General features: G+C 37.7%; 1 protein-coding gene across 5 annotated transcripts in view; it reads left to right on the top strand.

Annotated features, from left to right (window-relative positions):
- Window positions 1-20,518, top strand: part of LOC130273936 (cadherin-7) — a 258,593-nt gene that overhangs the window by 163,449 nt on the left and 74,626 nt on the right. For all 5 annotated transcript variants that reach the window (XM_056521486.1, XM_056521487.1, XM_056521490.1 and 2 more), the window contains 3 exons: window positions 5,066-5,360; window positions 6,362-6,481; window positions 17,916-18,083. In XM_056521486.1, coding sequence (XP_056377461.1) covers window positions 5,066-5,360; window positions 6,362-6,481; window positions 17,916-18,083 — 583 coding nt within the window. The remainder of the gene's footprint in view (window positions 1-5,065; window positions 5,361-6,361; window positions 6,482-17,915; window positions 18,084-20,518) is intronic.

The following is a 20,518-nucleotide window of genomic DNA, read 5'->3' as shown; positions in this document are numbered from 1 at the left end:
ATAAAAATGTAAAACATATTGTATGGCAGTGTTTCCAAAACGGAGCCTCCTGCTGATGTAAAACAACAACTCTCAGCATTTCTGGACAGCCGCTGACTGTCCAGGCATGCTGGGAGTTTAGCAACAGCTGGAGGCACCCTGTTTGGGAATGGCGTAAAATACCCCTATATCCACCACAATGTAATTCCTAATTTAGTCCTCAAATGTACATGGCACTCTCTCACTTCAGAGCTCTGTCGTATTTCAAGGAAACAGTTTAGGGCCACACATGGGGTATTTCCATACTCGGGAACAATTGCGTTACAAATTTTGGGGGGATTTTTCTCCTTTTACCCCTTATGAAAAGGAAAAGTTGGGGGCTACACCAGCCTGTTAGTGTAATTTTTTTTTCTACACTAATATTCTGGTGTTATCCTATCCTTTTTTTTTTTTTAAGTAAAAGGAAAAAAAGACCCCCAAAATTTGTAACACAATTTCTCCTGAGTATGGAAATACCCCAATATGTGGGCGTAAAATGCTCTGTGGACGCACAACAAGGCTCAGGAGTAAGAGCGCACTATGTACTGTTGAGGACTAAATTGGTGATTTGCACAGGGGCGGCTGATTTTACAGGGGGTCTGACATAAATGCAAAAAAATAAATACCCATGGGTAACCCGATTTTGTAAAAAACAACCCTCATGGAACATAACAAAGGGTATAGTGAGCCTTAACAACTCAGGTGTTTGACAAATTTTCGTTAAAGTTGGATAGGAAAATGGAAAAAAAATTAACTTAAAAGCTGGTGTTACCCTAAATTTGTCATTTTCACAAGGGAAAATAGGAAAAAAAAGCCCCCCAAAATTTGTAACCCCATTTCTTCTGAGTAAGAAAATACCCCATGTTTGGATATAAAGTGCTCTGCAGGAAACCACAATGCTCAAAAGAGAAGGAGCGCCATTGGGCTTTTGGAGAGAATATTTGTCCTGAATTGAAGGCCACATGTGTACAAAGCCCCCATAGTGCCAGAACAATGGACCTACCCCCACATGTGAGCCCATTTTGGAATCTAAATGTGATTTAATAAGGGGTGCTGTGAGCATTTACACCCCATAGGTGTCTGAAAGATTTTTGGAACAGTGGTCCAAGAAAATGAAAACGTATTTTTCATTTACACAGCTCACTATTCAAAAGATCTGTCAAACGCCAGTGGGGTGTAAATTCTCACTGCACCCTTTATGTGGGGGGGTCCACTGTTCTGCCATTACAGGGGGCTTTGTAAATGCACAAGGCCCCCAACTTCTATTCAAACAAAATTCTCTCTCCAAAAGCTTAATGGTGCTATTCCTCCTCATTGTAGTGCGCCACATGGAGTATTTCCATATTCAGAAGAAATGGGGTTACAAATTTGGGGGGGCATTTTTCCTCTTACCCCTTGTAAAAATGTAAAATTTGGGGAAAAAACTGCATTTTAGTGCCATTTTTTTTTCATGTACACATCCGACTTTAACGAAAAGTCAAACACCTTTGGGATGTTAAGGCTCACTGAACATCTTGTTACGTTCCTTGAGGGGTGTAGTTTCCAAAATAGTGTGCCATGTGTTTTTTTTTTATTTGCTGTCCTGGAACCATAGGGGCTTCCTAAATGTGAAAAGCCCTCCAAAAACCATTTAATAAAAACTCACTCTCCAAAATCCCATTGTCGCTCCTTCCCTTCTGAGCCCTCTAGTGCACCCACAGAGCACTTTACATCTACATATCAGATATTTCCTTACTTTAGGGTGATTTCTCTCCTTTTACCCCTTGTAAAAATTCAAAAACTGGGTCTACAAGAACATAGTGAGTGTAAAAAATTAAGATTTTGAATTATCTCCTTCACTTTGCTGCTATTCCTGTGAAACACCTTAAAGGTAAACACACTAACTGAATGTCCTTTTGAATACTTTGAGGGGTGCAGTTTTTATAATGGAATCATTTATGGGGTATTTCTAATAGGAAAGCCCCTCAAATCCACTTTAAAACTGAACTGGTCCCTGAAAAATTTTGATTTTGGAAATTCGGAACACTGCTCTCTGCCCCTGATGTGACTGTCCGCAAGATGGCTGTCCATTATATAGTGCTGTGACATTACAGGGGTGGCTGGCTGCATGCTGAATGTGATTCAGGGTCCTCCCGCCGACCCTTGTTCCTGCCTTCCCAGGATTTCTTGCCTCATGTCCTCACATGTGGATCTGCCATTTTAGATACCTGGCTGCTGGAGCCTGAACAACACTAAAAGGAGTTTAATGAAGTGATTTTCGAGATCAAATCACAGCGATATTCACATTCATAATGAATCAAAATTTTCCTGAAATTCCTAACAAATTTGGATTCCTCAGATTTGATTTGCTGATCCCTAATTGTATCTCTAGAATATTTAAACAATATTTTCGCCTAATATGAATTTAACCATTAAGATTTTTTGCCTTATCCAAGGATTACAATGTTATTGGTGTGAAGGAATCCTCATGTAGAGTATAGAATACATTTTAGCACCACTATAATCAATAACATCTGATATACAGATACTTGCTTCAGCTATTGATAATCCTTGTAGTGCAATCCTATGAGAACACACACTACTTGGGTGTATTGTAGTGCAATCTTCCAAGCACTAAGCAGATCCAGCAAAGAGAAAAAGAAAACAGAGTATTCACCAAGTATCTTTATGAATAAGGAAAATCTTTATTCCAGCATAGGGTACAGCAAATAGGGAAGCGGATGGGTGCAGCAGGGGGTTGGGAGTTTCGGATGAGCTACCATGTTGTGCACGTAGTGCTTTGTCAGGCCCGGTAGTGCTTTTGCAGGCAGGCCTGCTAGCACAACATGCACGACACGGTCAGTCACCTGAAACTCCCTTCACCCATCTACACCCATCCGCTCCCCTGTTTGCTGTACCCTAGGTTAGAATGAAAAGTTTCCTGTTTCATAAAGATACCTACTGAATGCTCCTTTCTCTTTTTCTCTTTATTGGTTATTGATGTGAAGTATTGAGTAAAATTGCTCTGTTTGAATAACATTGGTCTGCGAATTTCTTCTTTTGTTAGATATAGTGAAACCCCTCCAAAGGAACCCCTCTTTGGAGAAACCCCTCTACCGAGACTGGATTTTCTGGGAAAGATTTCAGTTCCCCATTTATAATGCATTCTTTTAAAAGAACACCCACTTGAATACTACTTTTTTGAGGTAGTTGTCTTAAAGAGTTTTAACTGTATGTGTTTTTGATAGAAACTTATGTAAGGTATGTTGGTTAATAATTTGGCCTCTAGTTTAGTGATCACTCCATTAAATTGTTCTGTCTTTTGATGGTGTTCAGAAAGCTTTTTCTCAGTATAGGAGTAGTTTGGTGTTTAGTTGATAATGGGAATAAACTGATTTAAATGTTCATGTAATGTTCTTAGCCAATGCTCAAAATCAGTCCATATGATTAGGATTATCTAAAAGCTTGCAATTTGTCATTATCTTTTCAGTATGCAATTGAAAAGCATCAATTACTAAGGACACTCTGATTCTTATCTTGCACAGACATGCAATCTTTTAGGAAAGAAGGGTTTTCTCTAAACTTGGCTTTATGCATAAGGCTAGGTTCATAATGCTACCAACCTTTTTTTTTTTGTTCTGCTCCATCATACCAGCAGAACAATGAAAAAATGTCAGGGCCATATCTGCTGCAAACTGGATACCAAAGTCACCCAATGGACTCCATTTCCTTTAATGGGATCTGTCGGATTTCAGTCATGGTTTATGGCATTGCATTAAATGCATAGTTAACTTTAAGACTAAAGATTGGCTGATCATGAAGAAAGTTCAGATTTCTTACATCAGAAATTCTAATATCAAATGGGGGAAATAGAGAAAAGTACAAGCTGTCGTCCAGCAACCACTCTATTCTTTTTTGAGAGCTTGTCTGACTAAGCCAATGATTGGGGGGGGGGGGGGGGCTGATACTATAAGAGGTTTTTTACATACGGTATAAAGATGAACTGTAAAAGTAAGCATCAACTGAGTACTTTAAAACATTAAAACAACATGCATTTATATAACAGCACTTTAATAGTTATTTTGGACTTTCAGTTGCTTGTCAGGTCTCTTGCCTTTCCTTTTTGTTTCTGTCTCCTTTGTTGACAATGAGCAAGGATTTTGCAAGGATATCTTTTTTTTAGTTTTTGCAGCCCAGGCACAAGGAAAGTTAAAAGTTTTGTGCCGCAGTACTCCTGTAATGACCCCCCCGGGCTTTTGAGCCTTATTTGCATAATATCGAAAGGCTCACTAAAAAGGACTATAAAGATAAAAAGGTGTGTTTGTGATTCCGATGACTAGCCCCACCTAGCCATGTGCTTATTTACGCCCCAACTTTCCTGCCGACAAGTCCACTTTAAATTTGTTCCAAATTTTAATCATATGGCAAGTAATGTAAACTTGAATTAAAATAAGATTTAAAACATACCAAACCATATTGCCTAACCCATAATCCTATGAGAGGCAATCCAGGCAAATCCATAAAAGTTCAGTTGTCTCAGTCTATTTAATTTGGCATACAGTAGAAGGAAACACTAAATGCAGTCAATAGAACACAAGGATTACAAGTATTGAGAGCCCATAACAGAATATATAAAATGTTGTGCGCAGAAATACGTTTAAACATTTCAAATTTGTAAAAAAAAAAAAAAAAGCAGCATAAATAACTTTATTCTAGATGCTCCACAGTGACCCAGTGCCACGAGAGGAAATAAATTCTAAAGTATTTACAAGTCATATTTCCTATACAATGAATGTGACAGTGCTTCAAACTTTGCAGTATGAATGTGATTTTCAGCACAGTGTGAAATACAGAGTGCATCCAAATTGTTTATAGGGAGATATAAAAATTGGTTTGCTTCCCAAAGCATTTGAAAGATCTTTATCATATTTTTCAGTGAACAAGAATCGTTTCCAGATCTTTCAAAACCATAACAATTTGCGTATTTCACTGGAAGACAATGGATATTTATTGATTTTCTCAATGTCACTCAGTCTTTTCTTAAAAAGTCTTTTTTTTTTTCTGACAGCTTCACTCTGATGTGGACACAGGAGAAAACTCCATCAAATATGTTTTGACCGGTGAAGGGGCTGGTTCTATTTTCAATATTGATGAAAATACTGGGGACATTCATGCTTCCAAGAGGTTGGATCGGGAGGAACAGGCTTACTATACATTGCGAGCACAAGCAATTGACAGGCAAACAAATAGACCAGTGGAGCCTGAATCTGAATTTGTCATTAAAGTACAAGATATCAATGACAATGAGCCAAAATTTCTTGATGGACCCTATAATACTGGCATCCCTGAAATGTCTCCTGTTGGTAAGAAACATTACAAATTCTAACCTGTATTATTCTTTTTTAACATTAACACCCATAAGCAAAACTGCACACCTCCCAAGCATTGACCGGTTCACTAGACAGACTTCCCTGAAGAATTGTATATACAAATTGGGTAGTGTGGAACTGTCAAAGGATATCTGAAAGGACAAGGCTGTGATTTTTCCAATACAATCCTGACAATTCTGCACAGTGCCTTTTATAAACAATGTTCCCTGTTGTACATTCTCGTATTATTAATTTAGAGATACAACAGTATACAAACTGTGCTAGCTGTTAACGCCACTACTAAGAAGTTAGACTTTTTCACACCATCTTAGAGGTACTGCATCAGCAGTCCATATTTATGAAAAAATAAAATAGAAAAAAAAAATAAAAAAACGAATGTGCACTGCATTCAGTCTACAGTTCCTGTTTAATAAATATAGGTATAATACAATTTGTATGCTAAATTTATTTTGTTTCTTCCGTTCGAGTTACTTTCTTTTATAGACTCATGAATATGTACCATTAAAATGTGATTAATATGCACCTCTCCTCATGCATATGTATTTAGCAGGCAACCATTTTGTATTCATAGGAATAAAACTTTACCAGAAGCACATTTACTTGAAACTAGATACATTATTTAAAGCATATACTGTAGCTCAGTGATATAACTAGAAATTAATGAATTAATATTATGAATATCCAGGACATAAAATTGCTGTATTCAGTTCCATTTTAATCTTGCTTTTCGAAATGTGTAGCTGAGTTTTGGCTCAGAATTACAATATAGGTCATGCTTAAATTATTATTGTAAATAAAGAAATTTGATCTGTTTTACAATGGGATTTCTATCAGTTTATGTATAGGATGAAATGAACAAATAATATGTACATCTGCCAGTTAATGTTTCTAGAATTACAATATTATAAATGTTTCACAATGCACTGCTGTAGGTTGAAATCTGCCTAACTGAAAGCCAATACCATTTTATTAAGGAACATCAGTGATGCAAGTAACAGCAACAGATGCCGATGATCCTACTTATGGAAATAGTGCTCGAGTTGTCTATAGCATTCTTCAAGGTCAGCCATATTTTTCTGTGGAGCCAAAGACAGGTAAGGAATGGGAATGTTGATCCTATTGATCCCACATCCTATTGATCCCACATTGATCCCACAGTAGACTTGTGCATGAGTAAGCCCAAGGCTAGGTTTATATCTGCATGACCAACACTAAAGGATCCCGAGAGCCCTCATAGACTTTAATTAGTCTGTTTTCTGTTGTCCGTCATTGAGCAAGATTCTAATGGGACAAAAAATATTTACTTTTTGAATGCAAGGTTATTTCTTTTGTCCCAATATTTAACCCCTTAACCCCTTAAGGACTCAGCCCATTTGGGCCTTAAGAACTCAGACAATTTTATTTTTACATTTTTGTTTTTTCCTCCATGCCTTCTAAAAATCATAGCTCTTTTATATTTTCATCCACAGACTACTAGTATGGGGCTTGTTAGGGCTTTTTGCGCGACCAGTTGTCCTTTGTAATGACATCACTCATTTTATTATGAAATATATGGCACAACCAAAAAAATACTATTTGTGTGGGGAAATTGATATCATGATGTACACTTTACGGTCAAATAGACCTGTTTTCTTTATTCTGTGGATCAATTCGATTAAAATGTTATCCATGATTACATTTCTATTATTATACCGCTTAAAAAAATCACAAACCAAATTAGTGCATTTCAAATCCCTCTATTTTGCTGACCTATAACTTTTTCATTTTTCCGTATAAGCGGCGGTATGAGGGCAAATTTTTTGCACCATGATCTGATTTTTTTTTTTGATACCACATTTGCATATATAAAACTTTGAATACATTTTTTAACAATTTTTTGGGGGAATAAAATGTTATAAAAATGTTGGACTTTTTTACATTCACGCCATTCACCATACAGATTATTAACATAATATTTTAATAATTGGCATATTTACACACGGCGATACGAAATATGTTTATTAAAACATTTTTGTTTACACTTTTTGCGGGTAAAATGGGGAAAAACTGACAATTTTCATTTTTTATTAGGGGAGGGGAATTTTCAAATTTTTTATACTTTAATTTTTTACTTTTATTTTTACACGTTAATAGTCCCCATAGGGTTGATTGCAAATACTGTTCAGTGCTATGAATAGGGCATAGCACTGATCAGTGTTATCGGCTATCTTCTGCTCTGGTCTGCTCAATCTCAAACCAGAGCAGAAGATGCCAGGAGATGGACGGAGGCAGGTGAGGAGACCTCCGTCCACCATTACAGATGATCGGTTCATCGTGGCAGCAATGAGGGCGATCTGATCATGCATTTTTCTGACCCCACTCCCGCTGATGCCGTGATCTGTATTGATCACGGCATCTGAGGGGTTAATGGCAGACATCCGCACAATCACGGATGTCCGCTATTACCGGCAAGTCCCTGGCTACTATCAGGAACTGCCGCATATGACCCGAGCATCACTTCGATGCTCGCAGTGATGTACAGGACGTAAATGTACATCCTGGAGCATTAAGTACTACCTCACCCGGACGTACATTTACGGCCTGCATTGTTAAGGGGTTAAAGACTGAGCGTTTTTCAGTTTTTGCAATTACCTTTTAAAAACCATAACCCTTTTAATTTTGCACCAAAAAATCCCCATGATAGCTTTTTTTGCGCTATGAATTCTACTTTGTAATGACATCAGTCATTTTACCCAAAAATCTACAGCAAAATTTAAAATAATCATTGTGCAACAAAATTGAAGAAAAAACAAAATTTCGTAACTTTTGGGGGCTTCCGTTTCTACGCAGTTAATTTTTCGATAAAAATGACACATTCTCTTTATTCTGTAGGTCCATACGATTAAAATAATACCCTACTTATATAGGTTTGATTTTGTCTTACTTCTGGAAAAAAATCATAACTACATGCACGAAAATGTGTATGTTTAAAATTGTCATCTTCTGACCCCTATAACTTTTTATTTTTACATGTACAGGGTGATAAGGGGGGTCATTTTTTGTGCCGTGATCTGAAGTTTTTAGCGATACCATTTTTGTATTGATCGGACTTTTTGATCGATTTTTATTCATTTTTTTTATGATATAAAAAGTGACCAAAATACGCTATTTTGGAATTTGACATTTCTTTGCGTGTATGCCATGACAGTGCGGTTTAATTAATTATAAATTATTACAGTTTGGACATTTATGCACGTGGCCATATCACATATGTTTATTTTTATTATGGTTACATATTTTTATATGGAATTTGGGAAAAGGGGGAGGGATTAAACTTTTAATAAGGAAGGGGTTAATGGGTTAAGTTCTTTTACACTTTTAGTCCCCTTAGGGGACTTTTAGGAGGAATTATTAGATTTCTCATACAGATCAATGGGGTTCCATAGAACCCCATTGATCTGTGTGCTCTGCGCTCCATTGATAAAGCCTGGTCCTGCCAGTCTTTATCAGTCACAGCACAGCAGCCAGCATAGGATGTGAGGTATGCCCTCTGGCTATCTCAGCAGTGGATCAGCCCCCCCGTGATCCACCCCACTGGACCATCAGGTATGGCGCGGGCTTGAGATGAGAGCCAGCGCCATACAACGGTTGCTTTCTCAGGATGAGCTGGCTCGTCCTTAGATGGCAACTGGTTAAACTAAATCTTTGACAGAAACCCTGAATAGAGCCTCTAACGAACATGTGAACAAAGCCTTAAAGCGTAACTGTCATTAGTTTTTAGCCCCCCAGACTACTACAATGTTGTTACAGATATCCATAACATGAGTGTAACCATACCTTTGTGGGTTTTCCTCCTTCTTTTATAACTTATAAAATACATTTATCCAGCGGTAAGGCACAGTCGGATAGGCGTGGCTTGAGGTTTGCAAAGACTCGCCACCGCCACGCCTATCCTCTCCATTCAGCGCTGGGATCACTCTGTAGTAAGATGCAGTGCATGCGCCCCTCCCTTCCTCTAGTACTGCACCTGCACAGTGAGCGCGTAGGCAGCATGAGCAAGCGCTCGCTCTGTCAATGCAGGGCGGAGGCATGCGTACGTCAGGAGGGGCGCATGCACTGTGGATGCGCTGTGTCTTACTACACAGCGTTCCCACTGCTGAAAGGTGAAAATAGGCGTGGCAGCGGTGGGGTTTTGCGAACCCCAAGAAATGCCTATCCGACTGTGCCTGACCTCTGGATAAATATATTTTATGCGTTATAAAAGAAGGAGGAAAACCCATCAAGGTATGGTTACACTCATGTTATGGACCTCTGCAACAACATTGTAGTAGTCTGGGGGGCTAAAATCTCATGACAGTTGCGCTTTAAAGAGGACATGTGGTCCACCCAAAAAAATAGAATGTACTGTCATTCAATAGCTTAGGACCCCCTGATCACACACCTTTTTACAGTCTCTTGATATGCCTTGATATGCCTCCGTTTTCCAGAAATGAGGGTTTATAGATTGTCTGACAATTCAGGGAATCAACCCAATGGACATGACATTCATTTTAATACTGTTAGTAAGGCTTGGTTCACACCACGTTTTTGCAATACAGTTCCCGCATATATTTTCAATTTGAAAACCGTATGTAACCGTATTGAAAAGCGTATGCATTGACACTCCATTGAAAACCATATGCCAAATGATGCATCCAGTTGTGTCTGTTTTGCCCCTTGTACGGTTTTGTCAATTTTTTCCTGAACCCAAAACCATAGCCTACAACGGTTTTTGGTCCAGGTGGAAAACCATATTGAAACTGTATACATTTTTATTAACATGGGAGTCAATGGGAACCGTACAGAACCGTATGTGCGTACATTTCCATCCGCTTTGCACCATACAGTTTTTGACTTTGCACATGCGCAGTGAAACTTTATTCATAGTTTGAAAAGTTAAAAATTTTCACTTTTTTTTCTTTAAAAATGGATGCAGCGGACAACATTTTTTAAACCACATATGGTGTTCAAGCATATACAGGTTAAAATTTGTACACACGTTTTGAAACAGTTTAGTTCGGTTTTGAGGAATCTGTTTTTCATTAAAAACCAGATACGGTAACTGTATTGCAAAAACGTGGTGTGAACCCATCTTAAATATGGGTGGGATTATACAGTCAGTGAGTGTAAAGGTTTTACATTGCAGGGTGACTGTATAACCTGCCAAATATCTTATATTTACTCCCATAATTTAAATGAAGTTTGATCCTATGATCTCCCATCTGACTGGTTCCCTGTCAAAGTATATCAAGAAACTTTAAAAAGATGTGTGATCAGGGTACCCTAAGCTATTTAATGATAATGCAGTCTTATTTTTGAGGGTTGGCCACAGGTCCTCTTTGAGTGAGTGGTTGAGAAAAGTTTCCAACCCATAAATTACTGTACTATTCCTTGAATATGTCTGAGAGGAAATCATTCATTATTGACCCAAATTTAACAATGATCTTTTACTATGAGCAGCCATATCACTGAAAAATAAACCACAAAGAAAGTAATAAAAAAAAAAGAAAAATATACAGCTAAATAGATTATAAATAAATAAATACTCTCATTATTATTAAATAAATTTTAACCCTTAGCGCACAGTGACGTACGTGTACAGTGCAAGGTTCCACAATCATTGCGCCCCATGACATAGTGACTAGAACCGGCCAACTGCTGTTATCAGCAGCTGGGACCTTATGAATAATGGCGGACATCAGCAATCCCACTGATGTCCGCCATTAGAGGGTTTCTCCGCTCCTCAGCATCCGGAACTCAATGTTCCAAACAATGGGTGCGGGCTTCCGTGTTCACGCCCACCCCCTCGTGACATCACGCCCCGTGACATCATGGCCCGCCCCCTCAATGCAAGTCTCAAGTCCCATAGACTTTCATTGAGGGGGTGGGGCGTGATGTCAGGTGGCGGAGCGGGCGTGAACCCTTTAAAAATTCATATGCCATGATCAATACTATCTCTACCCTTCAGTATCCTTCAATCAATATCATTCCACCCTTACTTTTCCACAATGACTCCAGTCTTTATTGTGAGACCCTTGACGTGCTGCAAACCACATCACAACAAATCCTTACTGCTAAATCATGTGTTTTTTAAAGCTGGTGTTTGAGAGGTTAAGCCAAGAGGTGAGGTGAAGATGACATATCTGTATGTAAGTTAGTCCTTACCATAAAGTGCATAATTATATCAAATAAGTTGATAAATTGCCACAGGGCCTATCTGGTTAGAGAAGCAGTGAATCCTATAGGTTGTGATCAGATTTTATATTGGCTAAACTGAAGAGTGGAGTCTATGAAGCCCCCTAGCCTAAGCTTTAACCACTGTACAGGAATCTGGACTTCCCTACAGGGGGGGAGAGGAACTTCCAGATCATTAAACTCAAAGGAAAAATATATTTATTTTTTTTTTATTTTTTTTTATGAACTGGTGCCAGAAAGTTAAACAGATTTGTAAATTACTTCTATGTAAAAATCTTAATCCTTCCAGTAATTATCAGCTGCTATATGCTCTACAGGAAGTTCTTTTCTTTTTGAATGTCCTTTCTGTCTGACCACAATGCTCTCTGCTGACACCTCTATCCATTTTAGGCATATAAGCTGAGGTCAGGGCAAAGTTTAGTCATAGCAGTACAACTAGGTGATGATCGGTACAGGCATCAGACATAGGAATGGTCATTGGAGTAACCAGAGCAAACCCCTGAGGACTGATTGATGAAAACTTGACAGTCTTTGGTACATAAGCCTCTTGCTCAAACCCTTAGTATTTGTCAAGGGGTAAACAGCAAAAGTGAGATGGGGTTCAGTGGCTGCGCACATGATGCACATTGTACTATCAAGAAACAGCTGCCACTGAAAACAAAGTGCACTCCACTGAGTTAACAACAATATCTTTATTAGTACAAAACAGCAGATCAAGTTACAAAAATGTTTAAAACCATTTAAAAAGGCCCCTAAAGAGCCACAACACAGCCTCAGAGCAGGGCCATGACCTCCTGACCTGGGTAAATGACCTCGTCCTACTGAAAATATGATATTAATTGATGGTGTCGGCTCAATGTGGCTACAAAAAGTAATACAATGTAAGGGCACGATGGGCACCACAATAATATAGCATATAGGATGTAATCCTTTCTGGGATACAATAATAACCTGGGATGTTGCCCTATTGCCAATATACAATACAGGGCAACAACACAGATGCTGTAACAGAGGACGGGGTCACTGAACCCCACACGTTCCGTCGCAAAGTGACTTCCGCAGGGGTGTTGTAGTTACTGTGTGTTAAGCCTCATTTTATACTGTTGCGGTGGATGAAAATCAGTGAAATACCTGGCAGGTGTGCTCCATGTGTCCAGGTCTCGGCGTGGAGGTGGGGAGCTCCGTGCCGTGACCCAACTCCCACTTCCTGTTTACAACCTCCCACCCGTGTAGTTCCCGGACTCGGAGCCGGACGCTTGTTCACATGACCCGGGTCACGTGACGCGCCTCTGACGAAACGCGCCACGTGACCCATCTGCGCCAGGAAACCTAGTTCCTAATCATTGAATAGTGCGCATGCGCTCCCCGTCACCGCTTGATCTGCTGTTTTGTACTAATAAAGATATTGTTGTTAACTCAGTGGAGTGCACTCTGTTTTCAGTGGCAGCTGTTTTTTGATAGTATGATGTATTGCACCCACGAGTTGCACCCACGTTTATATATTATATTATGGTGAGCCCCCCCATATTGCTTTTCCTTGCATGATGCACATTGGTCATGACAATGTATGTAGGAGGTAAAAATTACAATTTAGTTGGTTTAGGTAAATCTAAATAGACATAAATAGCCCCACACATAGGCATACATACATATTCAGGAAGCCAGCCTTTCTTCTCCATCTCAGCTTAGCAATGTGTAGGGTAAATACAGTGTGTGTTCTATAAGAAAGAATATATATATATATATATATATATATATATATATATATATATATATATATATATATACATTTCTTGGAATCTTTGTTATAGAAGTTGTGATTTAATAAACTTTCAATTTGACTCAAATAAACATCAGATATGTTATATTGAGGTCTAGAAATTTGAAATTTATATCACTTACATACTAAGTAATTTCTACATTGTCCATTTAGCACATCATGAGTTCTTACATAGGGAAGATTTCATTTGCATTTCTCATTCATACACTTCCATTCCATTCTGTAGTGACACAGTTCGCTTCACAAGCATAAAGCAAAATTAATCACATCAAGAACAAACAATACCCAGGGTAGAAATTATCAATATTGACTACTTAAAGTGATTTATCACAGCTTAGGTTAAATGGGATTCATTATTAAAAGAAAAAAAAAATCAATCAAATGCATTAAATTGTGTTGTGAGAATATATACATTCCCTAAAAGCCGATCATAGCACATAAGTTAATGCATAATAGCTCTTACACACTAACTGGAATGTTATACTTCTTAGGTTTAATCTTTTTAGTATAAATTAAGATTATTCAGGTAGAGATAAATTCACGCTGTGCCAAAGGCTGAGAATATCTTTATATTATCTTCTCTTCAATTATTTGAGATCTGTTAACCTCCTGAGCTATAATTTAAGAATGTCTCTTCTGAGATAAACATCTGATATCATAGAGGGCTGTGATAAACTTCCATGATGTCTTTATCATCCTATTTATCTAAAACTAACCTTCTACTAAGTATCTTCTTGTAGCTCCGGGGCTAAGGTGTGTACTTGGTACTGGCGATATACTGAGGTATATGCAGATGTCTGTGCTTTCGAAATATGAGCCAGCATTCAAAGTACAATGTCTTCTTTTTACATTACACAAGAAACAGAATCTTTCGAACCAGTCATGTAGGAAGAGATCAGAAGTCACTCTAATACATCATAACTTTTAATTTGACAATTATAGGGTCAATTTGAGCTTAAATTGTTGTAAAGACATGAATATTGTAGGTCTAATGATCATGAAATTGTAGAGACTCCAATGGGGTAAGGGAGGTAAGCTTTACTGAATACTTAAATCATAAGCTAAAGGTTCTAAAACGGTGGATATTAATAACAGTGTCTATCACTTTACAATAAATGACATATTTTAAGATGGTGTTTTAGGTATATACATCTTGTTAAAAGTAGACTTGCAATTGCATCCCAAAGTTTTTATTTTTTAAAATAATAGATGTGTATTTACACAGTGAAGTATAACTTTGCTATGGACAACTGTCCTTTCACAAAAATGTAGGCCAAATCTGGAAAACATGTATTAATCTTTATTAGAAAACATATTAAAATGTATACATTAATATCACATATACAAATGAATAGATGATCAGACAACACATACTAAAAAAAGAGGTGAGTATATCCCAAATGAATCTAAATATTGGATGTAAATGGTTACAGATAAAGGGTACAATTCTATGATCCAAGCCTTATGTATCAATAAATATCACAGAATACTTTCCAATACAATGCATCAGCCAAATGAAGGCAGTAAAGAGATACAGAGCTTGAACACAGCAACAGGTATACAGGAAGACAGGGGAGACTGATAATGGAATATAAAAGCAAGATGAGAAATGACCCAGCCATGCACCCTATCAGAGGATATCTCACCTAAGCCAAAGGCATTTTCGCTTGTCGCTTCGTCAGGGGGCGTGTCTCCAGTCAGGAAGTACACAGTATAAATATAGACTCTCAGCCAATAGGAAACGCCATAGTAATTAAATCAAGGAACTCACCTGTGTGCCGTCACTGATGTTATCAGTATGCACCTATGAAGTCAGGGACCCTTTTTACTGCCCATAATTTGCTTGCACCCACGAGGTGCCGGAATCTGATAACATCAGTGACGGCACACAGGTGAGCTCCTTGACTGAATTACTATGGCGTTCCCTTTACATTTACATCCAATATAGCCCCTTTAGATTCATTTGGGATATACTCACCTCTTTTTTCAGTATGTGTTATCTGATCATCTATTCATTTGTATCTGTGATATTAATGTATACATTTTAATATGTTTTCTAATAAAGATTAATACATGTTTTCCATATTTGGCCTTCATTTTTGTGAGAGTATGTTAAGTGACCTATGGTACTAAAAAACTTTTTTGCCTATATATTTTGTTAATAGACAACTGTCCTTATAAAATTGGAACTTTCTGTATGGAGAGTAGATATGTGACCCATAGTGTAGCCTTAAATCAAATAAGTTTTCTGTGGATCTGTTTTTACTGTGAATCTACATTGGAATGGGAAAAGCAAGTGATTTGAGAAACTTAAAGGGGTATTCCAGGAAAAAAAATGATATCAACTGGCACCAGAAAGCTAAACAGATTTGTAAATTACTTCTATTAAAAAATCTTAATCCTTCCAATAGTTATCAGCTGCTGAAGTTGAGTTTTTCTTTTCTGTCTGGCAGCAGTGCTCTCTGCTGACATCTCTTCTTGTATTGGGAACTGCACAGAGTAGAAGAGGTTTGCTATCGGGGTTTGCTTCTACCCTGGACAGTTCCCGAGGCAGGTGTAATCAGAGAGCACAGACAGAAAAGAACAACTCAACTTCAGCAGTTCATAAGAACTGAAAGGATTAAGATTTTTTAATAAAAGTAATTTACAAATCTCTTTACCTTTCTGGAGTATATATATATATATATATATATATATATATATATATATATATATATTTTTTTTTTTAACCTGAATAACCCCCTTAAAATAAGGCACGGGTATCAGAGCTAAATAAGCAAGGGACAGTATTTTAAAAGCTGCCAAACTTGTCGGATTTTACTTGCAACGGTGTCAAGAGTGTTCAGAGAATGATATGATCAAGGAAAAATATCTAATGAAAGGGGATTCCATGGACTTAACATTTTTCATCTTTTTGTTGATAAGTTGTTTAAAAAACATTCTAAATATTAGGCAGTGCATAGTTAAACAAACTGGAAAAACATGACCCTCCAACTCACACACTGTTAACACAGTAAACAACACACAACACAATTTAATATATGAATATATATATAAATATATATATATATATATATATATATATATATACATATATATATATATATATATATATATATATATATATATATATATATACATATATATATATATATATATATATATATATATATATATATATAGTTAGACAGTTGGTAGAAGAACATAAAAACAGGCAGTGATAACAGAATTGCCTGGTCAGATTAATCAAGATTTCTTTTGCACTATCCTAAAGGGAGGGCCCTGGGCTAGACCATATGGCTTATCTAACCATTGTGGATGACCAAGGTCATTCATTCATGCAGGACATTTTCACCAGGACCATGCACTTTACCACAAGGGGTACATAGCCATGGCTCACACTAGAGAGTTTTTAGTTGCTTCCTTGGCCTACACAGTCCTCAGATCTTAATCCTGTAAAGCAAATCTGGGGTGAGGTAGAACAGGCTGTTCAGAGCATGTAGTCTCTTCATTAATGAATGAAAACGGAGAAGCTATCCTGCCCACATGGGCCAATTATATATATATATATATATATATATATATATATATATATATGTATATATATATATATATTGGCAAAAAAGAGGTTCTGCTGCACTCCAAGGTAAATTTCAAGGTGATTTATCATCCCATGTAATAAATACAATGTTTCACCGACCTCTCGCCAGCATCGTGACCTGGAAGGAAACTATGTAAATGTATATTGATGATTTGATGATAGTCAGACTGAATGGTCAGTTTGAAAAAATGTAATTTCTTCAACTATATCAATTTGCAGCCTCTACCACCTTAAAGGGGTGGAATTTTTTTTTTTTTAAATCAACTGGTGTCAGAAAGTTAAACAGATTTGTAAATTACTTCTACTAAAAAAAGCTTAATCCTTCCAGTACTTATCATCTGCGGTTATGATCCACAGGAAGTTCTTTTCCTTTTTGAACTTCCTTTCTGCCTGACCACAGTGCTCTCTGGTGACACCTCTGTCCATTTTAGGAACTGTCCAGAGCAGGAGAGGTTTTCTTTGGGGATTTGCTCCTACTCTGGACAGTTCCTAAAATGGACAGAGGTGTCAGCAGAGAGCACTGTGGTCAGGCAGAAAGGAAATTCAAAAAGAAAAGAACTTCCTCTGTAGTTTACATCAGCTGATAAGTACTGGTAGGATTAAGATTTTTTAAGAGAAGTAATTTACAAATCTGTTAAATTTTCTGGCACCAGTTGATTTAAAAAAAAAAGTTTTCCAGTTGGAGTACTACTTTAATTTTAACAGCGTTTTGATATCATTTTGTGTGTGAGTGATAATACATTCACTGTACTACTGTGTGCATCATTGCTGACTACTTTTCCTGGGCCAGGCCCTTGCCCTTACCCATGAGTACACTACACAGTGAGTGGAAATGCACTCATGGCATCTACATCGGTATGTATTATATGCATTATTCTTATGAAGGAATTTTTAAATATTTTTAAGGATTATTCTTGATCCTCTTCCCTAACAGGCATTATTCGAACAGCCTTACCTAACATGGACAGAGAAGCCAAAGACCAATATCTTTTGGTAATACAGGCAAAAGATATGGTTGGATTAATGGGAGGATTGTCGGGTACAACCTCTGTCACAGTCACACTTACAGACGTGAATGACAACCCTCCAAGGTTTCCTCGAAGTAAGTTCTTGTTTTACAGTTTGGTTACTGTCACTGAATGGGATCTAAAATGTTGTCTCCTACTAAAATAATTACTGTTTAAAAGTAGGGGAAACTAAAGGGAAAAAACTCTCAATTTAAACCCCATCTTATATTGCAGGGCCCTCCTTCCCTTTAATATGATTGACCCTCAAGTTAAGCATACTCTATTGCTTGCATGGAACTTTCCAGCAGCTGACAGGAAAGAGTTGTATAGCAGTAAGGAACAGGTTAAAAAAATAGACATTTTCAGCTACAAAGCATCTCATCCACAAAATAAGTCTATTTAATTGTAGGAAAACCATAAGACGAAAAATGAATCGCACTCACCACGTTAGATGTCCCGATTGATAGAATTATTTATTCCATGGAATATGGTGCAGACAGTACAGGATGAATTTAATCTATGGAGCAAGGAGTGAGAGCAGCCACTCTCAGACGCAAGGGCACACCACAGGTGGCAACTAGTTTTTCATCAGCTAAAGCTTCTTCCGGCAAGGTGTGTAGGGTATAACCGATATGAGGGCTCATTTTTTGCGCTGTGTTCTGAAATTTTATCGGTACCATTGTTCCATTGATCAGACATTTTGATCGCTTTTTATTCATTTTTTTATGATATAAAAGGTGACCAAAAATACGCTATTTTGGCCATTGACCGTGCAGTTTAATTAACATTATATATTTATAGTTCGGACATTTACGCACGCGGTGATGCCACATATGTTTATTTTTATTTACACAGTTTAATTTTTTTTATGGTAAAAGAGGGTGATTCAAACTTTTATTAGGGAAGGGGTTAAATGACCTTTATTGACTTTTTTTCCCCTTTTTTTTGCAGTGTTATAGCTCCCATAGGGGGCTATAACACTGCACACACTGATCTTTTACCCTGATCCCTGCAAAGCCATAGCTTTGCATGGATCAGCGTAATAGGGGGTGGATTGCTCAAGCCTGTAGCTCAGGCTTGGAGCAATCAAACGCCAATAGGAACGCGACGGAGCAAGGTAAGGGGACCTCCGCTCGCGTCCTAGCTGATTGGGACATTGTGATGTTATCGCGATAGTCCTGATCAGCCCTGACTGAGCTGGCGGGAAGCTTTTACATTCATTTTCGACACGGTGATCAACTTTGATTGCCGTGTCTGAAGGGTTAATAGCACGCGGCACCGACCCGGTGTGATGCGTGGTCACGGCATGACCCCGTTTTAAACACTGGGACCAGGTTTGCGTCCTTAAGAGGTTAATTCCTGAAAACTACCTAAAATGTCAACAACAGTCATAAATCCTGTTTTGAATTCTTTGAGGGGTGTGTTTTTAAAATGGAGGGAATATAAGAGGGGTCATAGCATTCAGGCCTCTTAAATCCACTTCAGAAATTAATTGGTTCCTAAAAGAATTGACTCTGAAATTTTTTAATGAAAATTGGAAAATTTGTTGCTAACTTATAAGCCCTCTAACATCCAAAAAAGCAATAAGGATATTTACCAAAATGATACCAACATCATTTAGTCATATTGTTAATGTGAATCTATATCTAAATGATGCAGCATGAGTATATTACTTAGAAGCAGACAATTTTAAATTCTGGAAAATACTTATTTAAAAATGTACTACATTTTGGAGTTTTTCCACAAATAATCACAGAAGGTATAAAAAAAAAATTGCCAATAACATAAAAAATGGGAGACATATTCAAAACTGTTCATATCAAAAATTTTGAGTTTCCAGCAGATATTCAATGTATTTTACATGAGAATGATCCAAGCTTTGAAAAAGTCAGTGTTGTTATGCAAATAACATTTTTTACTTGCTATTTTCATAGGGTGAGAGTCCATTTTACATAAAAAAGATTCACACCAGCTAGAGTAGAAATCACAAAAATGTTGATGGGGAAAAAAGTATGACAGTAGTTTCTGAATATGTCCCCCAATATGTCATGAAAAAACAACCTCAAAATCACTTGGCTTAGTTATATTACAAAGTTACCACCACATGAAGGTGTAAAAAGGATAAGAGTACAGTAAAATCTCCCTTAGGGAACGCTTCCCAATAGGGGACACCTTTCAAAAGTGGACAGCTTTTTATTCCCCTGCAGAGTCCCATAAAACACACCCAATAGGGGAAAAACACTCCCAATAGGGGACAACACGCCCCCAATAGGGGACAACCAGGCTTATGTGCTGGCCCTACCTTGTACACAGGGCCGCAGTCAGTAGGGGTATAGCCAATACCCCAGTAAGGGTCCTAGGCTTCCAGGGGGTCCTGGCCCCTGCTGTAACCCCCCTCCCCCTCACCCCTTGTGCGACATCACTTTTCCCATTCCCCATGTTGTTCTTCTTACTTGACCAGCAGACTCAGGCGCAGGGGCTTTCTGCTTTGAAATTCTCCTCATGTCCTCTGCCCTGCACTCACTAAAAC

This window comes from Hyla sarda, chromosome 5 (genome assembly GCF_029499605.1).
Source record: "Hyla sarda isolate aHylSar1 chromosome 5, aHylSar1.hap1, whole genome shotgun sequence".
In the NCBI taxonomy this organism is placed as follows: domain Eukaryota; kingdom Metazoa; phylum Chordata; class Amphibia; order Anura; family Hylidae; genus Hyla; species Hyla sarda.
The sequence above is the reverse complement of the archived record's forward strand: the minus strand, read 5'-3'. Positions and strand labels throughout refer to the sequence as shown.